At 39.3% G+C, this 25,531-nt stretch overlaps 1 protein-coding gene across 3 annotated transcripts in view; it reads left to right on the top strand.

The window, feature by feature from the left end:
• Positions 1 to 247: 247 nt before the first annotated feature.
• LOC126323445 (telomerase reverse transcriptase-like) overlaps positions 248 to 25,531 on the top strand; it is a 180,682-nt gene continuing 155,398 nt past the window's right edge. For 2 of the 3 annotated variants that reach the window (XM_049994684.1, XM_049994685.1), the window contains exon 1: positions 4,219 to 4,729. In XM_049994684.1, coding sequence (XP_049850641.1) covers positions 4,484 to 4,729 — 246 coding nt within the window. In that variant the 5' untranslated portion in view covers positions 4,219 to 4,483. Of the gene's footprint in view, positions 435 to 4,029; positions 4,730 to 25,531 lie in introns of those variants that run through there. The other variant, XM_049994683.1, reaches the window with a different exon arrangement.

Below are 25,531 nucleotides of genomic sequence, written 5' to 3'. Positions count from 1 at the left end.
ACGATTATATTTACTGAATCAGAAACTGGATCAGCTGTTTTCCAGGCGTCATATTTAACTGGACTAGCAAATCCATTTCAGACCTTAACATGTAAACACGACAGCGAAAGGATGTTTTAGAAATTTTGTTTTCTTCTTTCGGAAGATGTGACGCATGTAAACGTAGTGACTGACGCGCTGCCTCGCAACAGCGAGTAGCAGCCTTTCAAAGATGGCTACCCCCAGAAATAAAAGAGATTGTCTCTTTGCCTCTGAAGTCACTGGAGTGTAGGAACTGTTAATTATCTCTGGATGGAGCGAGTTATGACTTGTCCGAAGTAGTTGTAATTGTTACAGGTGTTTTCGGGTTCGTGTACATGAAGTTATGTGCCTGCAGATTCTAGCTAAGCGAAGAAATTCACACTGCCGTTGTTGACGTGTTTCTTCATAAACGGGTAAGTAAATACTTTTTCCAGTAAGCGCAGCGTTTGGGCAATCCTTTGTACAGTCTACCGCAAGTAAAGTCAAAAATTAAACAGAAAAATAGGACGGCTAGAATTGCTCCTATCTCCTTCATAGTTAAACACCGGTACTCTTCTTATTTCTTTTTTTTTAACTCTATGCTCTAATGCGGCTGGTTTTGAATCGCAAATACATGTCCATTGTAGGTAGCGTAATAATGCGCACTTTGCCTGGGAGATATGACATTTGTGAAGCGTGTATATGCTGTGTTGCCTGCAGATTGAAAGCATACACTTGAAATTCACACACGTATAATGGGCGTGTATATGAAACAGGTTCAATACGCGTCGTCGGCTTTGACCAATGACAATGGAAACGTGCAAGAAACGCCGTAAACAGTATAACGTGATGTTGGCGATTTTTTTCAAACGGACACATTATGCGAATGACATATTTGAACCCGAAATTTAACTTGTTCCAGCCAAACTCTCGGCTCTTTCTATTGGATGAAAAACGGCGGGTTGATAGTTACGGCGGCTTTAACAGGGACATATGTGTGTGTTTTGGACAACCTAGGCTTAGGTGATATTGCTGGAGATATTTTTTGTAGTAAGTAATTTTTATTTTGGGTTTATTCTATAACAATTATGATGTAATGTGTGTTGTGTGTTTATGGCAGGTCGGTAGTGTTTTAATTGATGCAGTAAATATGGGGTATTTGGGATTTGTGTGGGTGTTTTGATTCCTCTTTTAGGAGTTTTAGGTCCTTAAAAAAAACTGCTGTTTGGTTACATAAGTCAAGGGAAATGTCTGATTCCTGTGGTTTGGTTGGTGTAGCGGAATCTTGTACTTAAATTTTTTTAATACTGTTTTTTTTGGGGGATGGGGCAGTGTTTTTTGCTGTCCTATATTTAGCTTGCCCCGCTTTAAAGCCCCAATTTCCTTGATTGCCCCATTAGTTTCATTTTATTTATGGAGGGAGACGTTACTGTCATTTTTATTTTTGTTGTCGTGTGTGTCTAGTGACGGCGTTGTCGTCATTTTGTAAGCGTTGGAAGTAGGCGTTTCCGCCATATTTATGACATCATGGGTCAAAGCAGACGCTTTGAATCGGACACTTTTGTAATGACAATATGCCTTACGCGTTTCGCTAGTACATAATTTTCAAAGACTACAAAGAAACATGTAGAAGATATAAATAGGCAACGGTTAACATAAATGTTACAATGAAATTATATAAGTTATTGAGAAATCGTGTCCGATTCCATTGGAATGGTTGTGCCCCTTGATTGACAGGTCAAACAGGATATCAGTATCAGTCATAACAACAAATGACACTGTGACCGATGCTGCCCATACTTCTGTCATTATAGAGAACTTTTATCAAAGTTTAAAACTATAAATAATCTTAATGCTAAAGCGCTGTTAACAAGATTGGCATGTGGGCACATAATGCCTCATCATATGCTGTATACCTGAACCAAGTGCAAACTGATCAGTCACCAGAGAACACTAGTATTACTATATAGCTGCCAATTACCCACAGACTTCTGTGAAGCAAATTTTAAAAAATATAAAATAAGCTAATGATATTGTGAAAGGAAAGTTCCTACTCAGCATATAGCGGAGATGCTGAGTCGCAGATAGGCACAACAAAAATACTGTCACATATATAGATTTCGGCCAGTAAGGCCTTTGTCGGAATTAGACAGCAAACACACACACATACACACTTGCACAAATGCAAATCACACACACATGACTGCAGTCTCAGGACCCTTCAGCATGTGGTGCTTGTGGCATGCAGATTAGTGCACCAAATTTTAGTGGACTGTGCTTTATATTGAAATGAGGGCAGTAGCTAATTTACCTACAGAAGTTTCTATATGTCAACTGACAATGATACAAATGTTGTAAGACATTTAAGGTTGTGTAAAATTTTCAGTGTGTCCCTAAAATTTTAAGGGGAAATTTTTAATATTTCCTCAGTGTGGCTGGTTTGTGGTTGTTTTTTGTAAGTGATCATCTAGCCACATACTCCTCTGTAGTTAATTTATCTTCTCATTTACTTGTGGTGTAATTGACAGCTTGTAGGATGTGAGATAGTGTAATTGTGCAAGTATCCACGAGTGAGATTGCGGGGGGGGGGGGGGGGGGGGGTGCAGTTTTGTCAAATTGGCTCTTAATAGTTTTATAACATTTTTAATGTATTAACCACATTAATTTCTACTACTTTTTGTGAGGGCACCTTCCCTCCCCCCACCCCCACCCCCCCCGCCCCCACCCCACCCCCCACCCCCCTCCCACCCCACCGCCACTTCAACACACACACACACACACACACACACACACACACACACACACACACACACACACACACACACACACACACACACACACACCAGGAGTGGGATCTGGATCAATAGTGCCTGCTTCAGATGCTTGGTGATTGTTGTGTAGTAGAGTGTAGGGGCTGGCACCAATAGATCTCTCTTGCATGATGTATAATAGGCTCAGCAGATAAATGGCTCTAACTTGTTTTCAGCTGGTACAAGTAAAGATGTTGCCCATCCATTGTTATCAAGGATAATTTGGGCCTACACAGTATTGAGGCAGGTAACTCCAATATATTACTCAGCCCTTCAGCTAACATTTCTATAGTGGTTTGTCCTTCAGGACTAATAACGCACAAGCAAACCACTCTCAGCTTGTGAACACCTTCCTGTAGGCAACAACCGTCAACTGAATGAAATAGTTTGATGTGGGACATCTGTCAAAATGGATACGATTAAGGGCTGCTTGGGACCAGTTAGAGCATACAGTGTGTTGCCACAGGAACTCTCCTCAGACACTGGATGGCCTCAAGAGGTCTGCTGTCAAGGAGGCTGACTTGATCAGTAAATTCTCAACCACATTGTTGGCAGCATGCTAAGAGGAATCTAAGCTTATTACGAGGTGCAGACTGTAGCAAAGAGTGTTGAACAATGCTACATATCAGGGTGTGACTTCACATGTGTACACTTGTGAACAGATTGCCATTATACTTTTTTTACTGTTTTGTTTCATTTCACAGTAAAACTATTTATTTTAGTCCCATAAGTTTTATTCTTCCATTTCTCTTGAATCTAAGCATAAACATTTATGTATATGTATATAGGTGACGCAAAATTTTATTTCAGCAGTTTACTTTCAGCTGTATTCAGAACTCCTTTAGGTGCAAGTCACTAATTGCAGCTAAAATGTATATATGTAAAAATACCAGAGTGAGCATTAATTCCACAAATATTGTGGTTAAAGGTGTATAGTACACATGTGCATGTAAAAATGAGTGTTTGCTATTTCCGGAATGAATTCAGTGAGAGTATTTGATGTTAATTAAGAATATAACAGTGGTAGTTTCATAAATGCTAGTATTGTGAACAATCATAGTTATAAGATATGTGCATTTGCCGTGCTTGGTCTCTCTCTCTCTCTCTCTCTCTCTCTCTCTCTCTCTCTCTCTCTTTCTCTCTCTCTTTCTCTACATACCTGTCCCATCTGGTATTCCACCTAAGCTTTTTTTTTTATTAAAGTGTTTCATTTTTGCAGGGAAAGCCACAGCTCTGAAAAGGCAGAGGACAGGAGAATAATGTCTTGTGGAGAAAGAGTTACTGATGGAAATGATCATCTATTTACCTCAAGTAATGGTAAAAGGAGAAGGTCCAAGAAAAGAAAGATATACAAACCTTTCATTGAACAAGATGTACAGAACAGAACCTCTGGTGGGAGGTATTCAGTAAAATTTAATCCAAAAGTCGAGTTTCTGAAACCACGAGATTTGAGATTTCAGTGGAACAGTGATCAATATAATTTAAGTATCCAAAACAGTGATACACTACTCAGTATTATTTTGCACAAGAATGTTGGGAAGATAGATGGCAATCCAACTAAGAATATAAATAATGACTTTACACACCTAAAGACGGTGTTACAAAGTTTAATCAGGAAGCACCGCAGTACTCATTACAAAGAAATATTAAAGCGCTGCACAGGGAACTCTGAAATGCCACTTACAGATAAAGAACTATTTGGATTTCTCAATGTAACTATCAGTAAAACATTCCCAAAAGCTCTACTAGGCACACTGTACAACAAAAAGCAGATACTGAAGTTTGTGCATAGATTAACACTATCATCAGCAGATGCTGTTCATGACCTGGTACCTCTTATTTGTCATTTAAATATGAAGTCAATATCCTGGCTGAAAGCTATATCATCCTATGAAATGAAGAAGTGCCTGTTGTTAAAGGTGAGTTTAAAACATTGGGCCAAGTCACAGACTGTCATTGTAAATTGATGAAATAACTGTATTTGTCACTTGTTTGATAAACTGTAGTTTTTGTGTTGGTTAAAGGGAATAAAGTATAATGTTTTTCCCCACACTCGGAGAAACAGTGCACTAGCGACACTGTAAACTACTTACTGTGGCAGTAGCAAATAGAGCCATTGCCACAGTTATTGACACTGATTATATTGAAACCAATGTTCATTAAAATAGTTGTATATTCCGTGGTACTCAATGAACTTACTAGAATGTAGTAACATTCTTGAGCTTGTAGGTAGCTAAGTTCATGAGTCTATTCTTGTATGTGCTGCCGCCCCCCCTCTCCCTCTCCTCCTCTTTTTCTCCCTCAGAACAAATAACATATAAAATGTGAAACACTGCATTTTCATGCCCACATGTGTGGTTTGATGTATTTGACATGCCTACCTAGAAGAGGGATCTTAAGCAGAATCCACAATTTCACTGATGTGCTGCAATCATGATTAACAACTGCATATTATTGCTGTTAAGATATGTTTGGATAATTGTATCTATTGTACATTCCATTCCAGTTTAGTAACCATTTTGTTTTTCTGCTTGAAAACATAAAGGCCAGTATTTTATTATTGTATTGCAACTAACTGAAGGTTGATTGTTTGGACAGCCATTCCTCCCTCCCCCAACCCCATTCTCCCCTAGAATAGTGCTGTGTATCTTTCACTTTTTCTATGTTTCCACCCTAATTCTAAAATATTGTATGTATAGGGATACTATAGTACCAGTGCAAATGGCAGTCTGAAAATACAGCAGTATTACCCATTTCAGCTTATTTAAGAACTCCCACTATTGCAGCCAACATTACTGACATTATTTATGCATTCTGAGGTACTTTTGAGTTTCCAAGCCTGCAGTGTCTTGTGTCTGTATAAGAGCAACCTTTTGGTTCTTTGTATTTTGAACTGTCCTTACAGATTTTGTGGTGTCACCGCCAGACATCACACTTGCTAGGTGGTAGCCTTTAAATCGGTCGCGATCCGGTAGTGTACGTCGGACCCGCGTGTCGCCACTATCAGTGATTGCAGACCGAGCGCCGCCACACGGCAGGTCTAGAGAGACTTCTTAGCACTCGCCCCAGTTGCACAGCCGACTTTGCTAGCGATGGTTCACTGACTTATACGCTTTCATTTGCCGAGACGATAGTTAGCATAGCCTTCAGCTAAGTTATTTGCTACGACCTAGCAAGGCGCCAGTATCCGTACTATTGATATTGTGAATCATGTACCAGAAAGAGCGACGTTCGTCATTAATGGATTAAAGTTAAGTATTCCACCAGATACGTCCGTTTTTCTCAATTCTAATTCCCTTGTCATGCTCCAGACCTCACGCCAGCCTGCGTGAGCTAAAACGCATGCATTTCGGCCTCCTTCAGTAACACGGTTGGCTCTCATGCCAACCACAACAGATTTGTCTAATTCCTATCTGATGTTGAGCATGTTTATACAGAATATTATTTTAGTATGTAGAATTTGATGTTGTAGTGGGATCATCACATACAAGATGACTTCTTTAGCATATACTAAAAGCCATGAATGAGTGGTGGGTGTAGCTCTGTATGTATCACTATAACCCCCAAGCAAAGAAGGAACTGGGAGTTATCAGGCAAAGTGTTGTTGAGTGTTTTTTTTTTGGATCTTCAATGGTCTTTTGCTATGTTGCTAACAGATTATGCTCATAAGAGACAAACCATCACAGGCTCATATTACCAAAATCTCCTGGTGAGATTGCGAGAGGGTATTAAGACAAAAGGTTGACGGGAGCTGCTCAAGGGGGTGTTCTGCTTCCATGACAGTGTCCCACTTCATTCTGCACAGGGCACAGTCATACGGCCTGTATCCTTAGGCTATCAAATAATCCCCATCCCCAATCCTAATCTCTTGACATACCGTAGTGCCCAATAACATTTTTTCTTTCATTGTATGAATAAAATTCTGTTGAAACTGACTATGAGAAGGAAAATGCTATGCTGTACTGCAGAAATGTTGCTTCGTTTTTGTTCTTGCAATTTTAACAATGATAGTAGGTAATTTAAACCATTACACAAGTCGATTCTTCCATGTACATATTCTTTCTTTTTATATACAATTTTAAACAAAAATTGTATACATGACTATTTGCTGATTTGTTTTCTTTGTCTTAGTGGTTTTCACAGAAAATAGGAAAGTTGTATTTATGGCTTATCAGCATGTGATTAGAATAGTACTACAAAATTTGAATCATCTTAAACTTTGTGATCCTACCCATTTGCAAATTTTACCTATGCAAAATACTGTGATTGAAGCTGCTGTCCACATAGATCCAGAAGCAGGAGAGGTCTCTCACCTCACATACTAATGATCCTGTCTGATTTATGCATTTATTTTAAGCTACTTCAATTCCAATCAAGATTTCATAGCCAATAACAATAAACAAGGCTCAAGGTCGAGGGGGGGGGGGGGGGGAGGAAATGGACATGGAGAGGAGGAGATGGACATATATTTGGGGGGAGAAAGAAATTAAGATGTCGGTCCAATTCCCATACGTATTTAACAATGTCAAGACACTTGCAGGATTGACTAGTTCAGTTAAAAAATTGAATAAGTAAAACAGACAAAGCTCCGCAAAATTCGACAAGTGATATTTTCTCAGTGCAGAAAAGTCATGCAAAATCTTGTTAAAAAAATTGTGTAGAGAAGCAGAAGGGCCTCACTATGAACTAATAGAAATTATTAGGGCAAATAAACCAAACATGTATACATCACGAACAGAATTTTAAAAGGCATGGTGTTTTAGTTTCTACAGTTTTTTCTTATCAATCTGGCAAAACTGGGCTCGATTTGTTCCTCCATGAGAGTCATAGTGCTGTAGACAACAGCAGTCAGGCTGATATTGTGTTTCTTGACTGAAGGCAAGGGGCACTCACACTGCTATGTAATGAAACAAGATGAGCTACAGATTTGTGACTGAATTCAACACTTTCTTGCAGATAGAGCTCGGCATGTTGCTCTTAATGGAACAAAATCGACAGTTGTAAACATAATTTCCAGAGTACCACAAGGAAGTGTGATAGGGCCTGAAGAGAAGTAACAGATGATTCTTGTGGTAGAACAGCTTCATTTATGATATTTCACCCTGATGCTATTTGGAATAAATGTTACCATCTTTAATCTTGACTGCAGTCTTTTCATAGTTTCTTGATGGGCCTGCTATGGCTGTGTGACTTGTTTCTGTTTGCAGAAGGTCAAGGGCTGTAAGAGAGTGTGCAACTACTCTAATTTGCTATGAATTAATGTTTCCACTTTTAACAAACTCTTCTATATTCTGCTTCTTTCATAAAACACATACTGTTGAGGTATAGAGAATGCTATACTATTTCTCTCAAATAGTTAGGGTTATAACAGAAGCTCTCATTCAGGTATGTTGTGACAGAATAGTCAATACATTACAGACTCTCTTCTTCTGTTTCTGGACGTGGGCATTGTCACCAGCACCCCTTTTCTCCTCGATTTCCAAGACACTGCCAAGTTGCAACTTCAAAGAATAAGCAGTTTTCCACAGCTGGCCAGGACGGCACAATTGCTGCTGCACCTTGGCAATGCTTGGAATTCACTTCTCTTTCTGCAAATCGGCACATACACCACAAAGGGTGTGCACAGTCAGCTGTCCCTTACTTGTTAACTACTTAAAATATCTTTTTAATTCTCATGAACATCTTTTGTCAGTATAAGAGATAATAATGGAACATGTAATTCTGAAGAGTTTCATGTTACATTAGAGCCCGTTACAGTCTGCAGTGTATATAAATAATCTAGTAGAAAGTATAGAATTTCTGTAAGACTCTTCATAGTTGATGAGGTTGCCTATAAGAAAGTAGCAATGCCAGAAGATAGTATCAGTATGCAAAATAACCTACAGAGGGTTGATGAATAGTGTAGGCTCTGAAAGTTGACCATGAACATAAATAAATGTAACATGTTGTGCATACATAGGAAAAGAAATCCACAACAGTACAACCACACTATCGATGACAGATTGCTGGAAACAGTATCTATCATAAAATATCTTAAGTATAACTATCCAAAGGAACATTAAGTGAAATGACAACATAAATCAAATACAGGAAAGGCAGATGCCAGACTGAGATTCAGATGGTAGACATAGAAATAGACGACAGAGGGATAGAGATACAATTAAAATTGCTCAAAAGAGGAAAGGCCGCTGGATCTGATGGGATACCAGTTCGATTTTACACAGAGTATGCGAAGGAACTTGCCCCCCTTCTTGCAGCGGTGTACCGTAGGTCTCTAGAAGAGCGTAGCGTTCCAAAGGATTGGAAAAGGGCACAGGTCATCCCCGTTTTCAAGAAGGGATGTCCAACAGATGTGCAGAACTATAGACCTATATCTCTAACGTTGATCAGTTGTAGAATTTTGGAACACGTATTATGTTCGAGTACAATGACTTTTCTGGAGACTAGAAATCTACTCTGTAGGGATCAGCATGGGTTTCAAAAAAGACGGTCGTGTGAAACCCAACTCGCGCTATTCGTCCATGAGACTCAGAGGGCCATAGACACGGGTTCACAGGTAGATGCCGTGTTTCTTGACTTCCGCAAGGCGTTTGATACAGTTCCCCACAGTTGTTTAATGAACAAAGTAAGAGCATATGGACTATCAGACCAATTGTGTGATTGGATTGAAGAGTTCCTAGATAACAGAACGCAGCATGTCATTCTCAATGGAGAGAAGTGATCCGAAGTAAGAGTGATTTCAGGTGTGCCGCAGGGGAGTGTCATAGGACCGTTGCTATTCACAATATACATAAATAACCTTGTGGATGACATCGGAAGTTCACTGAGGCTTTTTGCAGATGATGCTGTGGTATATCGAGAGGTTGTAACAATGGAAAATTGTACTGAAATGCAGGAGGATCTGCAGCAAATTGACGCATGGTGCAGGATTGGCAATTCGATCTCAATGTAGACAAGTGTAATGTGCTGTGAATACATAGAAAGATAGATCCCTTATCATTTAACTACAAAATAGCAGGTCAGCAATTGGAAGCAGTTAATTCCATAAATTATCTGGGAGTAAACATTAGGAGTGATTTAAAATGGAATGATCATATGAAGTTGATCGTCGGTAAAGCAGATGCCAGACTGAGATTCATTGGAAGAATCCCAAGGAAATACAATCCAAAAACAAAGGAAGTAGGTTACAGTAAGCTTCTTCGCCCACTGCTTGAATACTGCTCAGCAGTGTGGGATCCGTAGCAGATAGGATTGATAGAAGAGATAGAGAAAATCCAACAGAGATCAGCGCGCTTCGTTACAGGATCATTTAGTAATCACGAAAGTGTTATGGTTATGATAGATAAACTCCAGTGGAAGACTCTGCAGGAGAGACGCTCAGTAGCTCGGTACAGGCTTTTGTTAAAGTTTTGAGAACATACCTTCATCGAAGAGTCAAGCAGTATATTGCTCCCTCCTATGTATATCTCGCGAAGAGACCATGAGGATAAAATCAGAGAGATTAGATCCCACACAGAAGCATACCGACAATCCTTCTTTCCACGAACAATACGAGACTGGAATAGAAGGGGGAACCAATAGGGGTACTCAGGGTACCCTCTGCCACACACTGTCAGGTGGCTTGCGGAGTGTGGATGTAGATGTAGAAGGATCTTAAAGCATTGTAACTCATTCACTACACAAATGGCTTACAACGTTCTTGTTCAACTGATTTTGAGTATTGTTCATCAGTCTGAGACCCTTACCATGTAGGTCTGATAGAAGAGATAGAGAAGATCCCACAAAGACCGATGCATTCCATTATGGGATCATTTGATCAGCATGAGAGTGTTACAGAGATGCTCAACAAACTCCAGTGGCAGATGCTACAGGAGAGGTGTTACTGAAATTTCTGAGAGATTATTTTCCGGGAAGAGTCTAATAACATATTACTTCCTCCCACACAAATCTTGCGAAATGACCAAGACGAGAAAATTTGAGGAATTAGAGCTAGTACAGAGGCTTATCATCAATCATACTACCCATGCACCATTCATGTGTGAAACAATGGAGCGGCAATCAGTTAGTGGTACCAAGACTACCCTCCCCGACACACCGTCAGGTGGCTTGTGGGATACTGAAGTAGATGTAATCATCTATTATTTGTGGTAATTTTTTTAAATCTGTTAATGTTTTCGTGCCCTAATCAGTATTTGACAGAGACAACCTCCATTCAAAGTTCGGAGATTGCTAATTATTGCTCCATCTGTATATTTAATTGCTTGGCCCTGAAACTGGTAAATATGCTAGGCCACTTACCACATGGTTTTCTACAACACAAAAGCAAAATACAGGCTCTCCACTAAATTACGGTCCACAGAAGTTCACCTGTATACATTTACACAAATATGCATGATATGTAATTCAATCACTAAAATTTCAAGTCAGCCATCTTCATTGTCATTAGAGGCTCTGCGTACGTGGCTGTGGACATAAGTACTACACATCCACTGACGATTGACAACACTCAAATGAATCTCCATGAACAACTGTGGTGGCGATCCTTTTATACTGTTGGTGCGATTTCATACCAGACAGCAAACAGAACAACTGTAGTTAAAATGATATAAGTGCCTGCAGCAGTGCTCAGATGGTACCCTTTATGACTGCAAGATCTTACTTATCATTGTATAGTTGAAGGCTAACAACTTTCCCAATTTTTCTTTGAGCAGTACTTTAATCTATGTATGTTCCATAAAAATATCAACTAGATAGCTCTTAAATCTTCCCCCCATGAACCATGGACCTTGCCGTTGGTGGGGAGGCTTGCGTGCCTCAGCGATACAGATAGCCGTACCGTAGGTGCAACCACAACGGAGGGGTGTCTGTTGAGAGGCCAGACAAATGTGTGGTTCCTGAAGAGGGGCAGCAGCCTTTTCAGTAGTTGCAGGGGCAACAGTCTGGATGATTGACTGATCTGGCCTTGTGACAATAACCAAAACGGCCTTGCTGTGCTGGTACTGCGAACGGCTGAAAGCAAGGGGAAACTACGGCCGTAATTTTTCCCGAGGGCATGCAGCTTTACTGTATGGTTAAATGATGATGGCATCCTCTTGGGTAAAATATTCCGGAGGTGAAATAGTCCTCCATTCGGATCTCCGGGCGGGGACTGCTCAAGAGGATGTCATTATCAGGAGAAAGAAAACTGGCATTCTACGGATAGGAGCGTGGAATGTCAGATTCCTTAATCGGGCAGGTAGGTTAGAAAATGTAAAAAAGGAAATGGATCGGTTAAAGTTAGATGTAGTGGGAATTAGTGAAGTTCGGTGGCAGGAGGAACAAGACTTCTGGTCAGGCGACTACAGGGTTATAAACACAAAATCAAATAGGGGTAATGCAGGAGTATGTTTAATAATGAATAGGAAAATAGGAATGTGGGTAAGCTACTACAAACAGCATAGTGAATGTATTATTGTGGCCAAGATAGATACGAAGCCCACACCTACTACATTAGTACAAGTTTATATGCCAACTAGCTCTGCAGATGACGAAGAAATTGAAGAAATGTATGATCAAATAAAAGAAATTATTCAGATAGTGAAGGGAGATGAAAATTTAATAGTCATGGGTGACTGGAATTCGGTAGTAGGAAAAGGGAGAGAAGGAAACGTAGTAGGTGAATATGGACTGGGGCAAAGAAACTGAAGGAGGAAGCCGCCTGGTAGAATTTTGCACAGAGCACAACTTAATCATAGGTAACACTTGGTTCAAGAATCATAAAAGAAGGCGGTATACATGGAAGAAGCCTGGAGATACTAAAAGGTATCAGATAGATTATATAATGGTAAGACAGAGATTTAGGAACCAGGTTTTAAATTGTAAGACGTTACCAGGGGCAGATGTGGACTCTGACCACAATCTATTGGTTATGACCTGTAGATTAAAACTGAAGAAACTGCAAAAAGGTGGGAATTTAAGGAGATGGGACATGGATAAACTAAAAGAACCAGAGGTTGTACAGAGTTTCAGGGAGAGCGTAAGGGAACAATTGACAGGAATGCGGGAAACAAATACAGTAGAAGAAGAATGGGTAGCTTTGAGGGATGAAGTAGTGAAGGCAGCAGATAATCAAGTAGGTAAAAAGATGAGGGCTAGTAGAAATCCTTGGGTAACAGAAGAAATATTGAATTTAATTGATGAAAGGAGAAAATATAAAAATGCAGTAAATCAAGCAGGCAAAAAGGAATACAAACGTCTCAAAAATGAGAACGACAGGAAGTGCAAAATGGCTAAGCAGGGATGGCTAGAGGACAAATGTAAGGATGTAGAGGCTTATCTCACTAGGGGTAAGATAGATACTGCCTACAGGAAAATTAAAAGAGACCTTTGGAGAGCAGAGAACCACTTGTATGAACATCAAGAGCTCAGATGGAAACCCAGTTCTAAGCAAAGAAGGGAAAGCAGAAAGGTGGAAGGAGTATATAGAGGGTCTGTACAAGGGCGATGTACTTGAGGACAATACTATGGAAATGGAAGAGGATGTGGATGAAGATGAAATGGGAGATACAATACTGCTTGAAGAGTTTGACAGAGCACTGAAAGACCTGAGTCGAAACAAGGCCCCCGGAGTAGACAACATTCCATTGGAACTACTGACGGCCTTGGGAGAGCCAGTCCTGACAAAACTCTACCATCTGGTGAGCAAGATGTATGAGACAGGCGAAATACCCTCAGACTTCAAGAAGAATATAATAATTCCAATCCCAAAGAAAGCAGTTGTTGACAGATGTGAAAATTACCAAACTATCAGTTTAATAAGTCACAGCTGCAAAATACTAACACGAATTCTTTACAGACGAATGGAAAAACTAGTAGAAGCCTACCTCGGGGAAGATCAGTTTGGATTCCATAGAAATGTTGGAACATGTGAGGCAATACTGACCCTACGACTTATCTTAGAAGCTAGATCAAGGAAGGGCAAACCTACGTTTCTAGCATTTGTAGCCTTAGAGAAAGCTTTTGACAATGTTGACTGGAATACTCTCTTTCAAATTCTGTAGGTGGCAGGGGTAAAATATAGGGAGCGAAAGGCTATTTACGATTTGTACAGAAACCAGATGGCAGTTATAAGAGTCGAGGGACATGAAAGGGAAGCAGTGGTTGGGAAGGGAGTGAGACAAGGTTGTAGTCTATCCCCTATGTTATTCAATCTGTATATTGTGCAAGCAGTAAAGGAAACAAAAGAAAAATTCGGAGTAGGTATTAAAATCCATGGAGAAGAAATAAAAACTTTGCGGTTCGCCGATGACATCGTAATTCTGTCACAGACAGCAAAGGACTTGGAAGAGCAGTTGAACGGAATGGATAGTGTCTTGAAAGGAGGATATAAGGTGAACATCAACAAAAACAAAACGAGAATAATGGAATGTAGTCGAATTAAGTCGGGTGATGCTGAGGGAATTAGATTAGGAAATGAGACACTTAAAGTAGTAAATGAGTTTTGGTATTTGGGGAGCAAAATAATTGATGATAGTCGAAGTAGAGAGGATGTAAAATGTAGACTGGCAATGGCAAGGAAAGCGTTTCTGAAGAAGAGAAATTTGTTAACATCGAGTATAGATTTAAGTGTCAGGAAGTCATTTCTGAAAGTATTTGTATGGAGTGTAGCCATGTATGGAAGTGAAACATGGACGATAAATAGTTTGGACAAGAAGAGAATAGCAGCTTTCGAAATGTGGTGCTACAGAAGAATGCTGAAGATTAGATGGGTAGATCACATAACTAATGAGGAAGTATTGAATAGGATTGGGGAGAAGAGAAGTTTGTGGCACAACTTGACCAGAAGAAGGGATCGGTTGGTAGGACATGTTCTGAGGCATCAAGGGATCACCAATTTAGTATTGGAGGGCAGCGTAGAGGGTAAAAATCGTAGAGGCAGACCAAGAGATGACTACACTAAGCAGATTCAGAAGGATGTGGGTTGCAGTGGTTTCTGGGAGATAAAGAAGCTTACACAGGATAGAGTAGCATGGAGAGCTGCATCAAACCAGTCTCAGGACTGAAGACCACAACAACAACTCTTAAATTCCAACTTCTAGAATTGTGCTAGTGGAATAAAGGTACATTGCAACCTCTGATCTGTCTCCATACTATAAATAGTTTTATGTTGTGGACACCCATAGCTGAAATAATCCATTTTGCTGAAATAAACTGCTTTCAGCTGTATATGGATCTTTACAGGAACACAGCCGATTTCATGATTTCACATCACATCTTCAAATGTACATCTGCATGATAGGGAATATACCATTGGCATTATGATAAAAAACAGATACCTATCCTAATAATCCATGCTCTGCTACTACCTGTATGAAATACTCACACGTCAGTAAATCATTTAAGCCCCAATATGGGAAGGAGGGGAACTCAACCTTATCAAAGTAAAATACTGTTACCCACAAGAAGCAGGGTGTCATAGTTCAGATTAACCAATTGGAAAAACTGACACGTTAAAAGTGTGTCTACCTACAACGAAAAGAGCAAAATAAAAAGCTGGGAAAAGGTAAAAGCCCCAGCTAGCGATATTGAAAGCCTACAGTCAAGAAAATCCACTTCATACTAGGAAGCTGCACACAGCAAATCTCCAACTGCCTTGCCACGCAGGGCCACACTGCTAGTCAGTGTGCTCATGTGTGTTACGGTGGGCCGTAGCACCACCATACTCACAGTGGGGAAAACTATAAACATTTTCACACATATCCAAATATCATGGGAATAATTGAGGCCCATGTACACAGCACAACCATACAAACTGTAAAATATTTCAGCATAAACATCGTTAAAACCAAATAGACCAGGCACAGGAGCATATAACAAAAAGCCCAGGATCAATAACCAAGCTGTCAAACAACTATGGCATTATGTCCCGAAAGGCAATCAAAGTTTGATGGTTTATTGTACTGTCTTAACACCACTTTATTGTTAAGGGTGTGTTGGGGATATAGCTTTAGACTCCACATAGTTTCAACCTCTTGCAGAATGTTTAATGCCTGACCCTTCACTTCTCTGTGTAGGACTATTAAATTATTAGCTACACCTGTTATTAAGTGGCCAGAATCGTGTAAGTGACTACTTAAAATCGGTTTCGAATTCTTCAGACTCTGTGTTCTCGAAATCTAATACCTCACATACCTGGCAGGACAGTTGTCACAACTGATGCAAAATATGCCAGTAGCGTTATACTTGTGACAGACTGGCTTCTCTCAATTTACAAGATTTTGTGGGATAAAGAGTACTAGCTTTATCTTTTTTTTGCTGAAATTTTTGTCTAATTTCTGTGAAATTGTGCCAAAGTATGGTAACCCATGAACTCGTCTTCTCCTTCGTCCATACTCCGTAGTGTGATTTCATTACCACTACGTCTGGTCTATTTGGTTGCAACAATTTTTTTTTTTTTTTTGCTGAAGTGTTTTATAGTTTATATTTTTGTGTTGTGTAACAGGGGCCTAACTCATTCCCATGATATTTGGATATGTGCAAAATGTTCGTAACTTTCCCCACATTATGGATGGTAGTGCTAGTGTCCTCCATGACACACATAAACACATCTACTAGTAGTGTAGCCCTGCATGCAAGTTGCCTGGCAGTTGTTATCCGCCAATTCCTGGTATGAAGTGAGTTTTCTTAATCATGAGCTTTCAATGTTGCTAGCTGGGTCTTTTACTTTTTGTTATTTTGCTCATTTCAATGTAGGTAAATATCCTTTTAATGTGTCAAGTTTTCCAACTGGTTAATTTGAGCTATGATGCCCTGCTTGTTGCATTTTATTTCAAAAAGGATGAGTCACCCTCCTTCCTGTATCAGGGCTTAAATGGTTCAATGGCATGTAAGTATTTCGTATCGGTTGTCGTACAGTTTAGATTATTAGGAATGACAGTCCCTCTAGTTATAGGTAACTTGGTTGGTGAATCATGATGTGCTGCCTACTGCATATGTGAAGACTGCCCCCAAATCCCACAGCCAGCTGACTGTGGTGGGACTTAGCTGCTGCAGCTTCCACTGTTATTCAGTCACATCAGTGTCATAATGCCAATGTATCTTGTAGATGCACATCTGAGGATGTGATTTAAAATCATGAAAAAAGTCGTGTTCCGCAAAAATTTATATACAGCTGAAAGCAGTTTATTTCAGAGACATGTCTGTACAGTGCCATCTGTATCTCTATTAAGTTACATAATTATCTTGCAATTTGGTACAGTTTCATCATTACTTTTAATTAACATGGTGATGTACTTGTTTCGTTGTAACTTGCTTTTATAGGCTAGTTGATGTACCATGATATTACAAATTTTAGTGCAAAAATAATGGTTTATTTAACAACCTGAAAAATAAAGAGGCAACTCCATAAAAACTTCTAGAATACATTTTTATATAAAACAGAATCTAAATCCAAAATTACATCCTTTTATCTTTAATATTTCACACTTGTGAAATTTCATGAAAAATAGTTTTTTGTGGAAACTACTGGTTTGCAAATCCAGGGTGCACAAACATACTTTCAGAATTATTTCTTGGTGTAGTATGGCTCGGACCATGTGTCACAGTTGGAATCTGTAAAGTGCACCAATGTTGCAGAAGGCAGGACCCTGCTTGCAATGCATTGCCACACCCAGCGTAGCCATAAGCAAGGAGTGCAAATGGCGCAGTATGACAGCATCCAGTGTATCATTCTGCAAGCCATGCAGTACAGAGTAATGACATGTAACATTCAAACTCAGCTATTCCACAGTATCCTACCATTGATGGAAATTGCGAAGGTAGAAAATACTGAGAATAATTGAGACAGCCCAGCGCACTGGGGCATGCTGCATTCACTGTTGGTGAGCCACTGCAGGCCTGCTCCTGCATACTTCCAATCTGGCTACCTGCTTGATATCACTGTTAGGTCTGACCTGCACCAATGCCTGCAGCCTCCAGAGTGCTGCATTCACATTCCTCAGTGTGCACTTGTGTGTAACTCAGTACGCCTTTCACTGTGCCGGAGAAGACAATCCATGTTGTAAAATCACAAACAATAAATGTGTTTCCAGACAATGCTGTTTAACTGGTGCCTTTGAGCATATGACAGCCATACTTATCAACTCCCTGAGCTCTACATCCTGTACTCGAAGAGTCACTACCTCACCTGCTCAGCCCCCATGCCCATAAAAATCTTGATTTTGAGGAGTGATGACTACCACTGGTGATCCTGATGGTGACACCTCTATGACTGATGCCCATTTCTGATGGCACCATCATCACCACAGCATCTTCGCTCATCTTGCAGGTGACTCTTCACAAAATGCAGGGTGGTGAGTGAAAGCATTTTATTTATTTATTTATTTATTCCTTGTAACTGGCTTGTTTCATTGTACAGGGTGGACTTAAAGTCTTTGTGCAATTATCAGTATTTATTTTATAAAACGTAAAAATTTGTGGTTTGTGACAAATGAAAGGATAAATTATCAAATTTGTTTGTTTGCCTTATTTGCAGGTAGGGGCTGGGTAGGGAGTGTTACACTTGCTCTTGTTGTAAAATGGCATCACACAAGGAGAAGGTGTTTGTGGTGTCATGAGGTAAAATCTCCAATTACTGTGCAGCAAAATTTTAGAAGACGGTATAGAAGAGAAACATCTGATAGCAGTATTATTGCTTGGTGCACGAAATTTAAACAAAGTGGCAATTTGTTGGATCTTCTGTGCAAAGGGCAGTCTTTGGTCAGTGAACAGAGTGTCGGAGCTGTGCAACAGGCATTCTTACGAAGCCCTTATAGATCTTCTCTTTGTACATCACATGAACTAGGGATTTCTAGGAGCATGGTGTAAAGAATTCTACACAGCAGATAGCACCTGCATATATATATGAGATACATATATGACATGCATTACAACCAGATGGTGGAACTTGTCGTACAGCTTCTGCAACTGAAATATTGGCTCAAATTGACACCAGAAATGAGTATCTTCAGCAATTTTGTTTTTCAGTTGAGGCTGCTTTTCACGTACCAGGTTAACAGACACAGTGTGAGCCTATGGAGTTCAGAAAGTCCACATGTTGCCTTGATCACATTAGTGATTCCTCTAAAAATGAATGTGTAGTGCAATTTAACATGCAACTGAGTCATCGGCTCTTTCTTATTTGTTGGAAAATCAGGAACGGCTAACATGATGTGATTTCTCAACAAAATGTTGCAGCACCACATGTTGATTGCATGTTAGAAATTTTCCTTATAAAACAGGTAGATCAAGCATGATGATCTCACTGCCTGGACTGAAAAATCATGAGACATAACAGCTTTAGATTTCTTTGTGGAGCTATGTAAAAGACAAGGTTTACAATCTGCATACATTAAGAAGAAAGATAACAGATGCTGTTGCAGGTGTCACATAAGGAATGTTGTCAAACACATTGAGCAACAAATATCACACATATTGAAGTTCACTGACCTTGTAATACAAACTTGGTGATTTATTCTTTCATTTGTTATAAACTACAAATTTGTAAGTTGAATAGTTTTTGTGAAATAAATATTGATAATTGTACAAAGACTAGGCCCACCCTGTAATATTCATTGACCATGATTGATCATAGAGATGTTCATTTTAATCTGAGGGTAACCTGTACAGCACTGTGAACCTCCTGACTTGTCTGGTTGTGTATTATGTACTCTTAGTGTGAAGCTGGTGTTCTTCCTTTTGTGTCTTATATTCCCTTATTGTTTGGGCAGTAGTAGAATACAGAAGATGCTGGTAGAAAACACATCACTAATATGGATGATTCTGTTGCCACTATGATGGAGCAGGATGTTGGGTTAGAAGCAACACTTGAACAGGAAACTGGGGAAGTAGAAAATTACAAGGACCAGGCAGAGGTACAGCATGTTGAGAAGCAACAAGTTCTAGGGCCACTTTGGGAAGTTAAGATTGTACCATGTGTATGCTCTCCTTCTATCTATCTTGCAATAGCAAATTTCATAACACACTTTTCTGGCAGGGAAACAGTGGGCATAACTGCATTTCTCATGATGTTTTAATTACAGTCAGGCTGGGCAGTTTATTTAATGAAATGTGCATTTCTACAGCCAATTTGCAGTTCATTGGAGAGGCTAAAGCATATGTTGCTTACCATGAGTCCCTCCAGGATGCACACTCGTTCAGGCATCTGAGGGGTTTTCCTAATGAAACATCTCCTGGCAGGTAGATGAAGCATGATGGTCCCACTGTCATGAGCAGAACATTACTCACTTCTTTTGTGGGAAATTGAATATATTAGCTCAAAAGTGTAACAAGGCCATCAAATCATTATCAGATAGGATTTGATAGATCAGTGTCCAAACCTATGAGCTAACACAGAATGAGGAAGGGAATTTTATGCTGCATGGTAGAGCTGAGAATAGAGCTCTGGAGATATTCATGCATGATATTCTTGCTGAAATATCCTATAGGGTTAAGAAAAATGGAGACTCCTGATCCTTCAGTGATAAAATGTCACAGGTGTAGTTGTGAGGGCCATCTCCAACAACTTTTTCATCAGCTGTAGTGTGAAGAGTGTGGACACTTAGGTCACAAAGCACAGGAGTGCAGGAGTAAGAAATGGAAATAGGTTTTGACAACTGTGTTCATTAAACTCAAGTGGGAATTTATCAGCCATCGGCGAGCATTTCCAGTAAAGTATTCTTGCTGCTTGTGGAGTTTAGTTAGTTGCAAGGAACATAGGTAGTTAATAACTATAGGAGCACATCTATAGCTCGTTGTGCTAGTTATCATGGGTAGAAAGAGACTAGGGTCGCAAAATTATCGGTTACATGGAGTTGGTGATAATGATATAAGTTCGATAGGGACAAAACTGCTCAAGTTTATCATTTTAGCAAGATTTTTTATAAGCGTATGGAGGTGTTGCCACAAGTTGGTGTAGGGTATTCTGCAATTCTCAGGTTTGATTTCCTGGTTAAACATAATGCTAAAATCTATCTTTTGCTGTATACAGTTGAGCTTGGAGGGAATTTGTTTTCACTGGTGATACTGTGCAAGCAAGGCAGTGTCCCAAGTCGCACCAATCATGAAAGTATTGCCAACTGCAGGATGTACATGTATGTTAAAAATTGATTCCATGATAACATATCTTCATGTACATGGAAATTTGTTTGGGTCTCTGTAGGCACAAACTTACTGCAGGAAATATGTGTGGTTGCGCCACTTGGAAGTAATGAGCATTTGGATACATTGCATTGTTTTGTACTCAGAAGCATATTATGCATAAGTAACATGGAGATGAATGTATGGTTCCAGTTAGTCTGGATAATTTTGGTATCCACGATGTGAGTTTGCAAAAGGGCTTTATAATGACCACATTGGATATTTTGTATGAAGAGGATATAGGCAGGTCATGTACTGACCACAGACATGAGCGTTCTATCGGTGATTCTACATCACAATACAAAGTGGGTCATTTGCAACACAGTGACTGGTGAGCTGCGGAAGCACTACTGTTTAAAAAAAATAGTTTAACACCCAGGGTCTGTTACCAATGACTGCTATTATCCAACAATACGTACTAACAGAAAATAATTCTCTGATTTATAAGTATGTCCATAATGGGCCAGACTTTTTTTATTAAGGGGTATAATTCAGTTTAACCAGTTTGCCATATCATCTTTCTTGCTGTTCATTGTGGATGGTTTTTCTTCTAGTATGTTGTAATAACTTTCATTGTGATACACACTAATGGAACTACTCAGGAACTTGGATATAAATTTTTGTTCCAGCTACTCCATACAAAGAAGTCTGGAATTCAATCAAACAGGCGTTTGAAGTGATTAGTAAAGGCTCAGTTAATTACCTTGAAAACTTTACAGCATTCGTCTTCTCATGGTAATATCTAGTTTTACTCCCTGACTTCAATATTTAAAGTGCATTTTCTCTTGTAGGGGGAACCATTTACTTATTTTCAATAGACAAATAAATTTCTTGCATTCTGTGCAACTATATATTCACATGACACACGTTCAGTATGTGCACATACTATGGTGAGATATTGTTTTTTTGAAAGATATACTTTTATCCCTTTCATTGACCCATCTGATCACTTGTATGTAGTGCAAGAACTGTGAATATATGTTTCAGCAACATGTACAACAGATCTGCCTTCTCTGTGGTGATTTTTAATGTTATTTAGGAAGTCAGTACATATACTTCATTTATCAAAATATCCAAGTAGGATCTTCCCTTATCTGATCACCTTCTTCACCTGGTACATCGTATGGTATGTATTATGTGAGCATTTAAACATAAATGTAAGATCGGGCCTGTCATATCTGAAACCTAACTCATGGAGTAAGGATCATAATGAAGAAATGCTTTCTTTAAATGAAGTGTTATCTCTGGTAAACAAAAGTAGTGACTTTAGTGTCTGGCAGTGTTCATTTGTCACATTTAAATTATTTATTTGCCTTGTGACTACTGGTTCTTCAAAATTATCTACTTATAACCTTATTTTTCTCCTTTTCCCACATTTTTCCTTGAGCAGAGAATCTTAGTATTTGCATCTACATTTTCTTCCTCCTTCTTTATTCTTTCTATTGGATATTTGGAAATGCTAGTGACTGCTGCTACCCCCTCTAGCACACTTTTTAATGGCAATTTTACTCCCTCATTTCCCTCTTCCAACATAAATATTTTGATGATGCTCACAGTCTCCCATGCCTAACTATGAAGCACCTTCACAGCACCTATGATACATTGTGATACTGTGATGGCATTCTGTCTAGAAGTTAGATAGGAGTGAGAATGATTGAAGTATGTAGGTTGACTGATGACAGGGTTGACAATTTATGCCTCGTCAGACAAAGTGCACAGCTCAGTAGGCACCATGCAATTGAAGTGGTCACTTCTTCAGACAAAGGGAATGCACTCATCCAATAGTTCAGATGAAAATGCATTTCTGTGCAGAGTCCATGTCATTTTGCATAACGTCTAATAGTTGGTAGGGATTTGAAATGGAATGATTACTTAGGTTAAGTCATAGCTAAGAAAGGTGGCATATTTTGGTTCATTGGCAGGATAACAGAAAAATGCAATCAGTTTACAAAGGAGATGTCTTACAAAACACACATGTGACTCATCCTAGAATATTGTTTTAGTGTTTGGGCCCCATACCAGATAAGACTTACAAGGTATGTTGAGCATAAATCAAGAAAAGTAGCACAAATGGTCACAGATTTGCTTTACACTTGGGGAATACCACGGAAATCTTTAAATAAGAAATCCATTGATACACTCCAACCTCTTATGTGTCATTATCACAATCCTGAAGACAAGAATTGGCTAATTACAGTGCATGCAGAAGTGCTTAAATAGTGGCAGCTTGTAGCTACCATCAGCAAGTACGTTAATAACTGGTGTAACTGCCAGAATGTTGAATGCAAGCATGCAAATGTGCATGAATTGTGTTATACTGGTGCTAGACGTCAGTTTGAGGGATGGAGTTCCACTAGGTCACTCAATATAGGGATGATTAATGCTGGTTGTGGATGACACTGGAGGTGTCATCTGATGATGCCCTATATGTGCTCTAATGGAGACAGATCTGGTGATTTAGCAGGCCAAGACGACATGTTGACACTCTGTAGAGCATGTTATATCACAGCAGTGGTGTGTGGCTGAGCATTATCCTGTTGGGAAACACATCTTGGAATTCTGTTAATGAATGGTAACACAACAGGTTGAATCATAAGATTGACAAAAAAATTTGTAGTCAAGGTGCATGAGATAACCAAGAGACTGTGCCTGCTGTCAAATGAAACCACACCTGAGACCATAACTCCAGATGTAACTGTCTAGGCCACAGATAAGTTGGCCTCCTCCTAACACATAGCCATTACTGGCACTGGGGCAGAACCAGCTTCCGTCAGAAAACACAACAGACCCCCACTCCACCCTCCAATGAGCTCCTGCTGGACACGGTTGCAGACGGCAGTGGTTGGGGTCAGTGGAATACATGCTACAGGGCATCTAGCTCAAAGCTGTCCTTTAAATAACCTATCTATAACAATTCATTGTGTCACTGTAGTGTCAACTGCTGCTCAAATTGCAGCTGCAAATGCAGTATGATGCAGTAGAATTATATACCAAACATGATGGTCTTCTCTCTTGGTAGTGCCACATGGCCATCCAGAGCCCAGCCTTTGTGTGACCTCACATTCTCGTGACCACCACTGCCAGAAATCATGTAAAGTAGCTACATTTCAGCCAAGTTTTTCTGCAGTATTGCAGAAAGAACATGCAGCTTCTCATAGCCCTATTACACGACCTTGTTCAAACTCAGTGAGGTATTGATAATGGCATCTTTCTCACCTTAAATGCATTCATCACTACATCAACTCACCACATCCAATCTCAAAGGTAGCTAACACTCACAACTGATACATCATGTATTTAAAGCAAACCTGATTTGCATCCTCATATGTCACTACTAGCACCACTTCTATGCGACTGGTGCAAAATTTGAGTAGACATTATCTTTAAGATGTTGAAACATGCCTACAAACTTTCATTTATGTCACACAACTCCTTCTTGGTACTGCAATTTTTTATTTCCTATCAATGTACTTTTAGATCAATTTCAGGATTTTTCTGAACCAATCATAGGATATGATTCAGTAGTCAGTATTGCCTCTTGTATAGGATGTTCATTCTGAAAACGAGGGAAGCACTTATTGCTGAACAATTTAGCAGCTACTAGGTGTTTAGTGGAAGAATCTGTGTCCATTGTATCAACACATATTCAGTCGCACACTTCCAAAGCTGTTACCATGAGTGTGTTTGAAAGATTCTGACAGTACTCCGAGTTTATTAATTCCAAAATAGTAGTTTTGAATATTGTTGTATATTGATTAACTTTAAATATATTGATTGTTTGAGAATAGTTGTAATTTTTTAAAAAAATGAGGTATAATCTTATGAGAAAGCTCTAACCAAAACTTGAAATTATCATCATCGAGGTATTTTAAAATGCCTGTTGCTTCCTCTAAGGTTTGATCTGCATTTTATGTTCACTGAATGCCAGTAAGGCTGTTTTTAAAGGTTGCAAATTTTTATGGACTCTCTTAGTGGTCTGTATGTTGAAGCTCCACCTCCTAGAAGATGGATGTGGAATGCTGGTGTCCATATTGTTCTTCAGAATGGACAGACGTTGCATTGATCTTGAGAAGAATATTGGAATAGCCAGAATGTTTGAGAAAAATCTTCTTGCATTGCATGTAATACTTGCTCCTTTTATTTATAAATTAATTTGATGCACATAACACTGAATGAAATGTGCATAACTATAAACTGCTTTGATTTTTGTTTGAACTCCTGCTTTTTTGCCTTTCATGACATTTGCACCATCAAATGTCTGAGCTACCAGTTTTTGCTCATTTTCTTGAAGTATTATGTCTGATTCTTCCAAAATATTTTCTGATATGAACAAAGACTTCTTTGATTTGTCATGCTTCTCAGTTTTTTCTTTCATTTTGTTTATATTACTAAAACCATCTTTTAGGCATGTTACAGCACCTCCAAACAAAAAACATGAGAAGCAAAACAGTGCATTTTTATATCATATCCGCAAAGTCTACTTTCTTGTTCATACCATTCAGAATTAAAGCTATGAAGGTATTTCTTGTTGTTGCCTATGCCTGGCTGAGATATGTGTTGAACGACCT

This window comes from Schistocerca gregaria, chromosome 2, assembly GCF_023897955.1.
Source record: "Schistocerca gregaria isolate iqSchGreg1 chromosome 2, iqSchGreg1.2, whole genome shotgun sequence".
NCBI classification, from domain to species: Eukaryota; Metazoa; Arthropoda; class Insecta; order Orthoptera; family Acrididae; genus Schistocerca; species Schistocerca gregaria.
The sequence above is the reverse complement of the archived record's forward strand: the minus strand, read 5'-3'. Positions and strand labels throughout refer to the sequence as shown.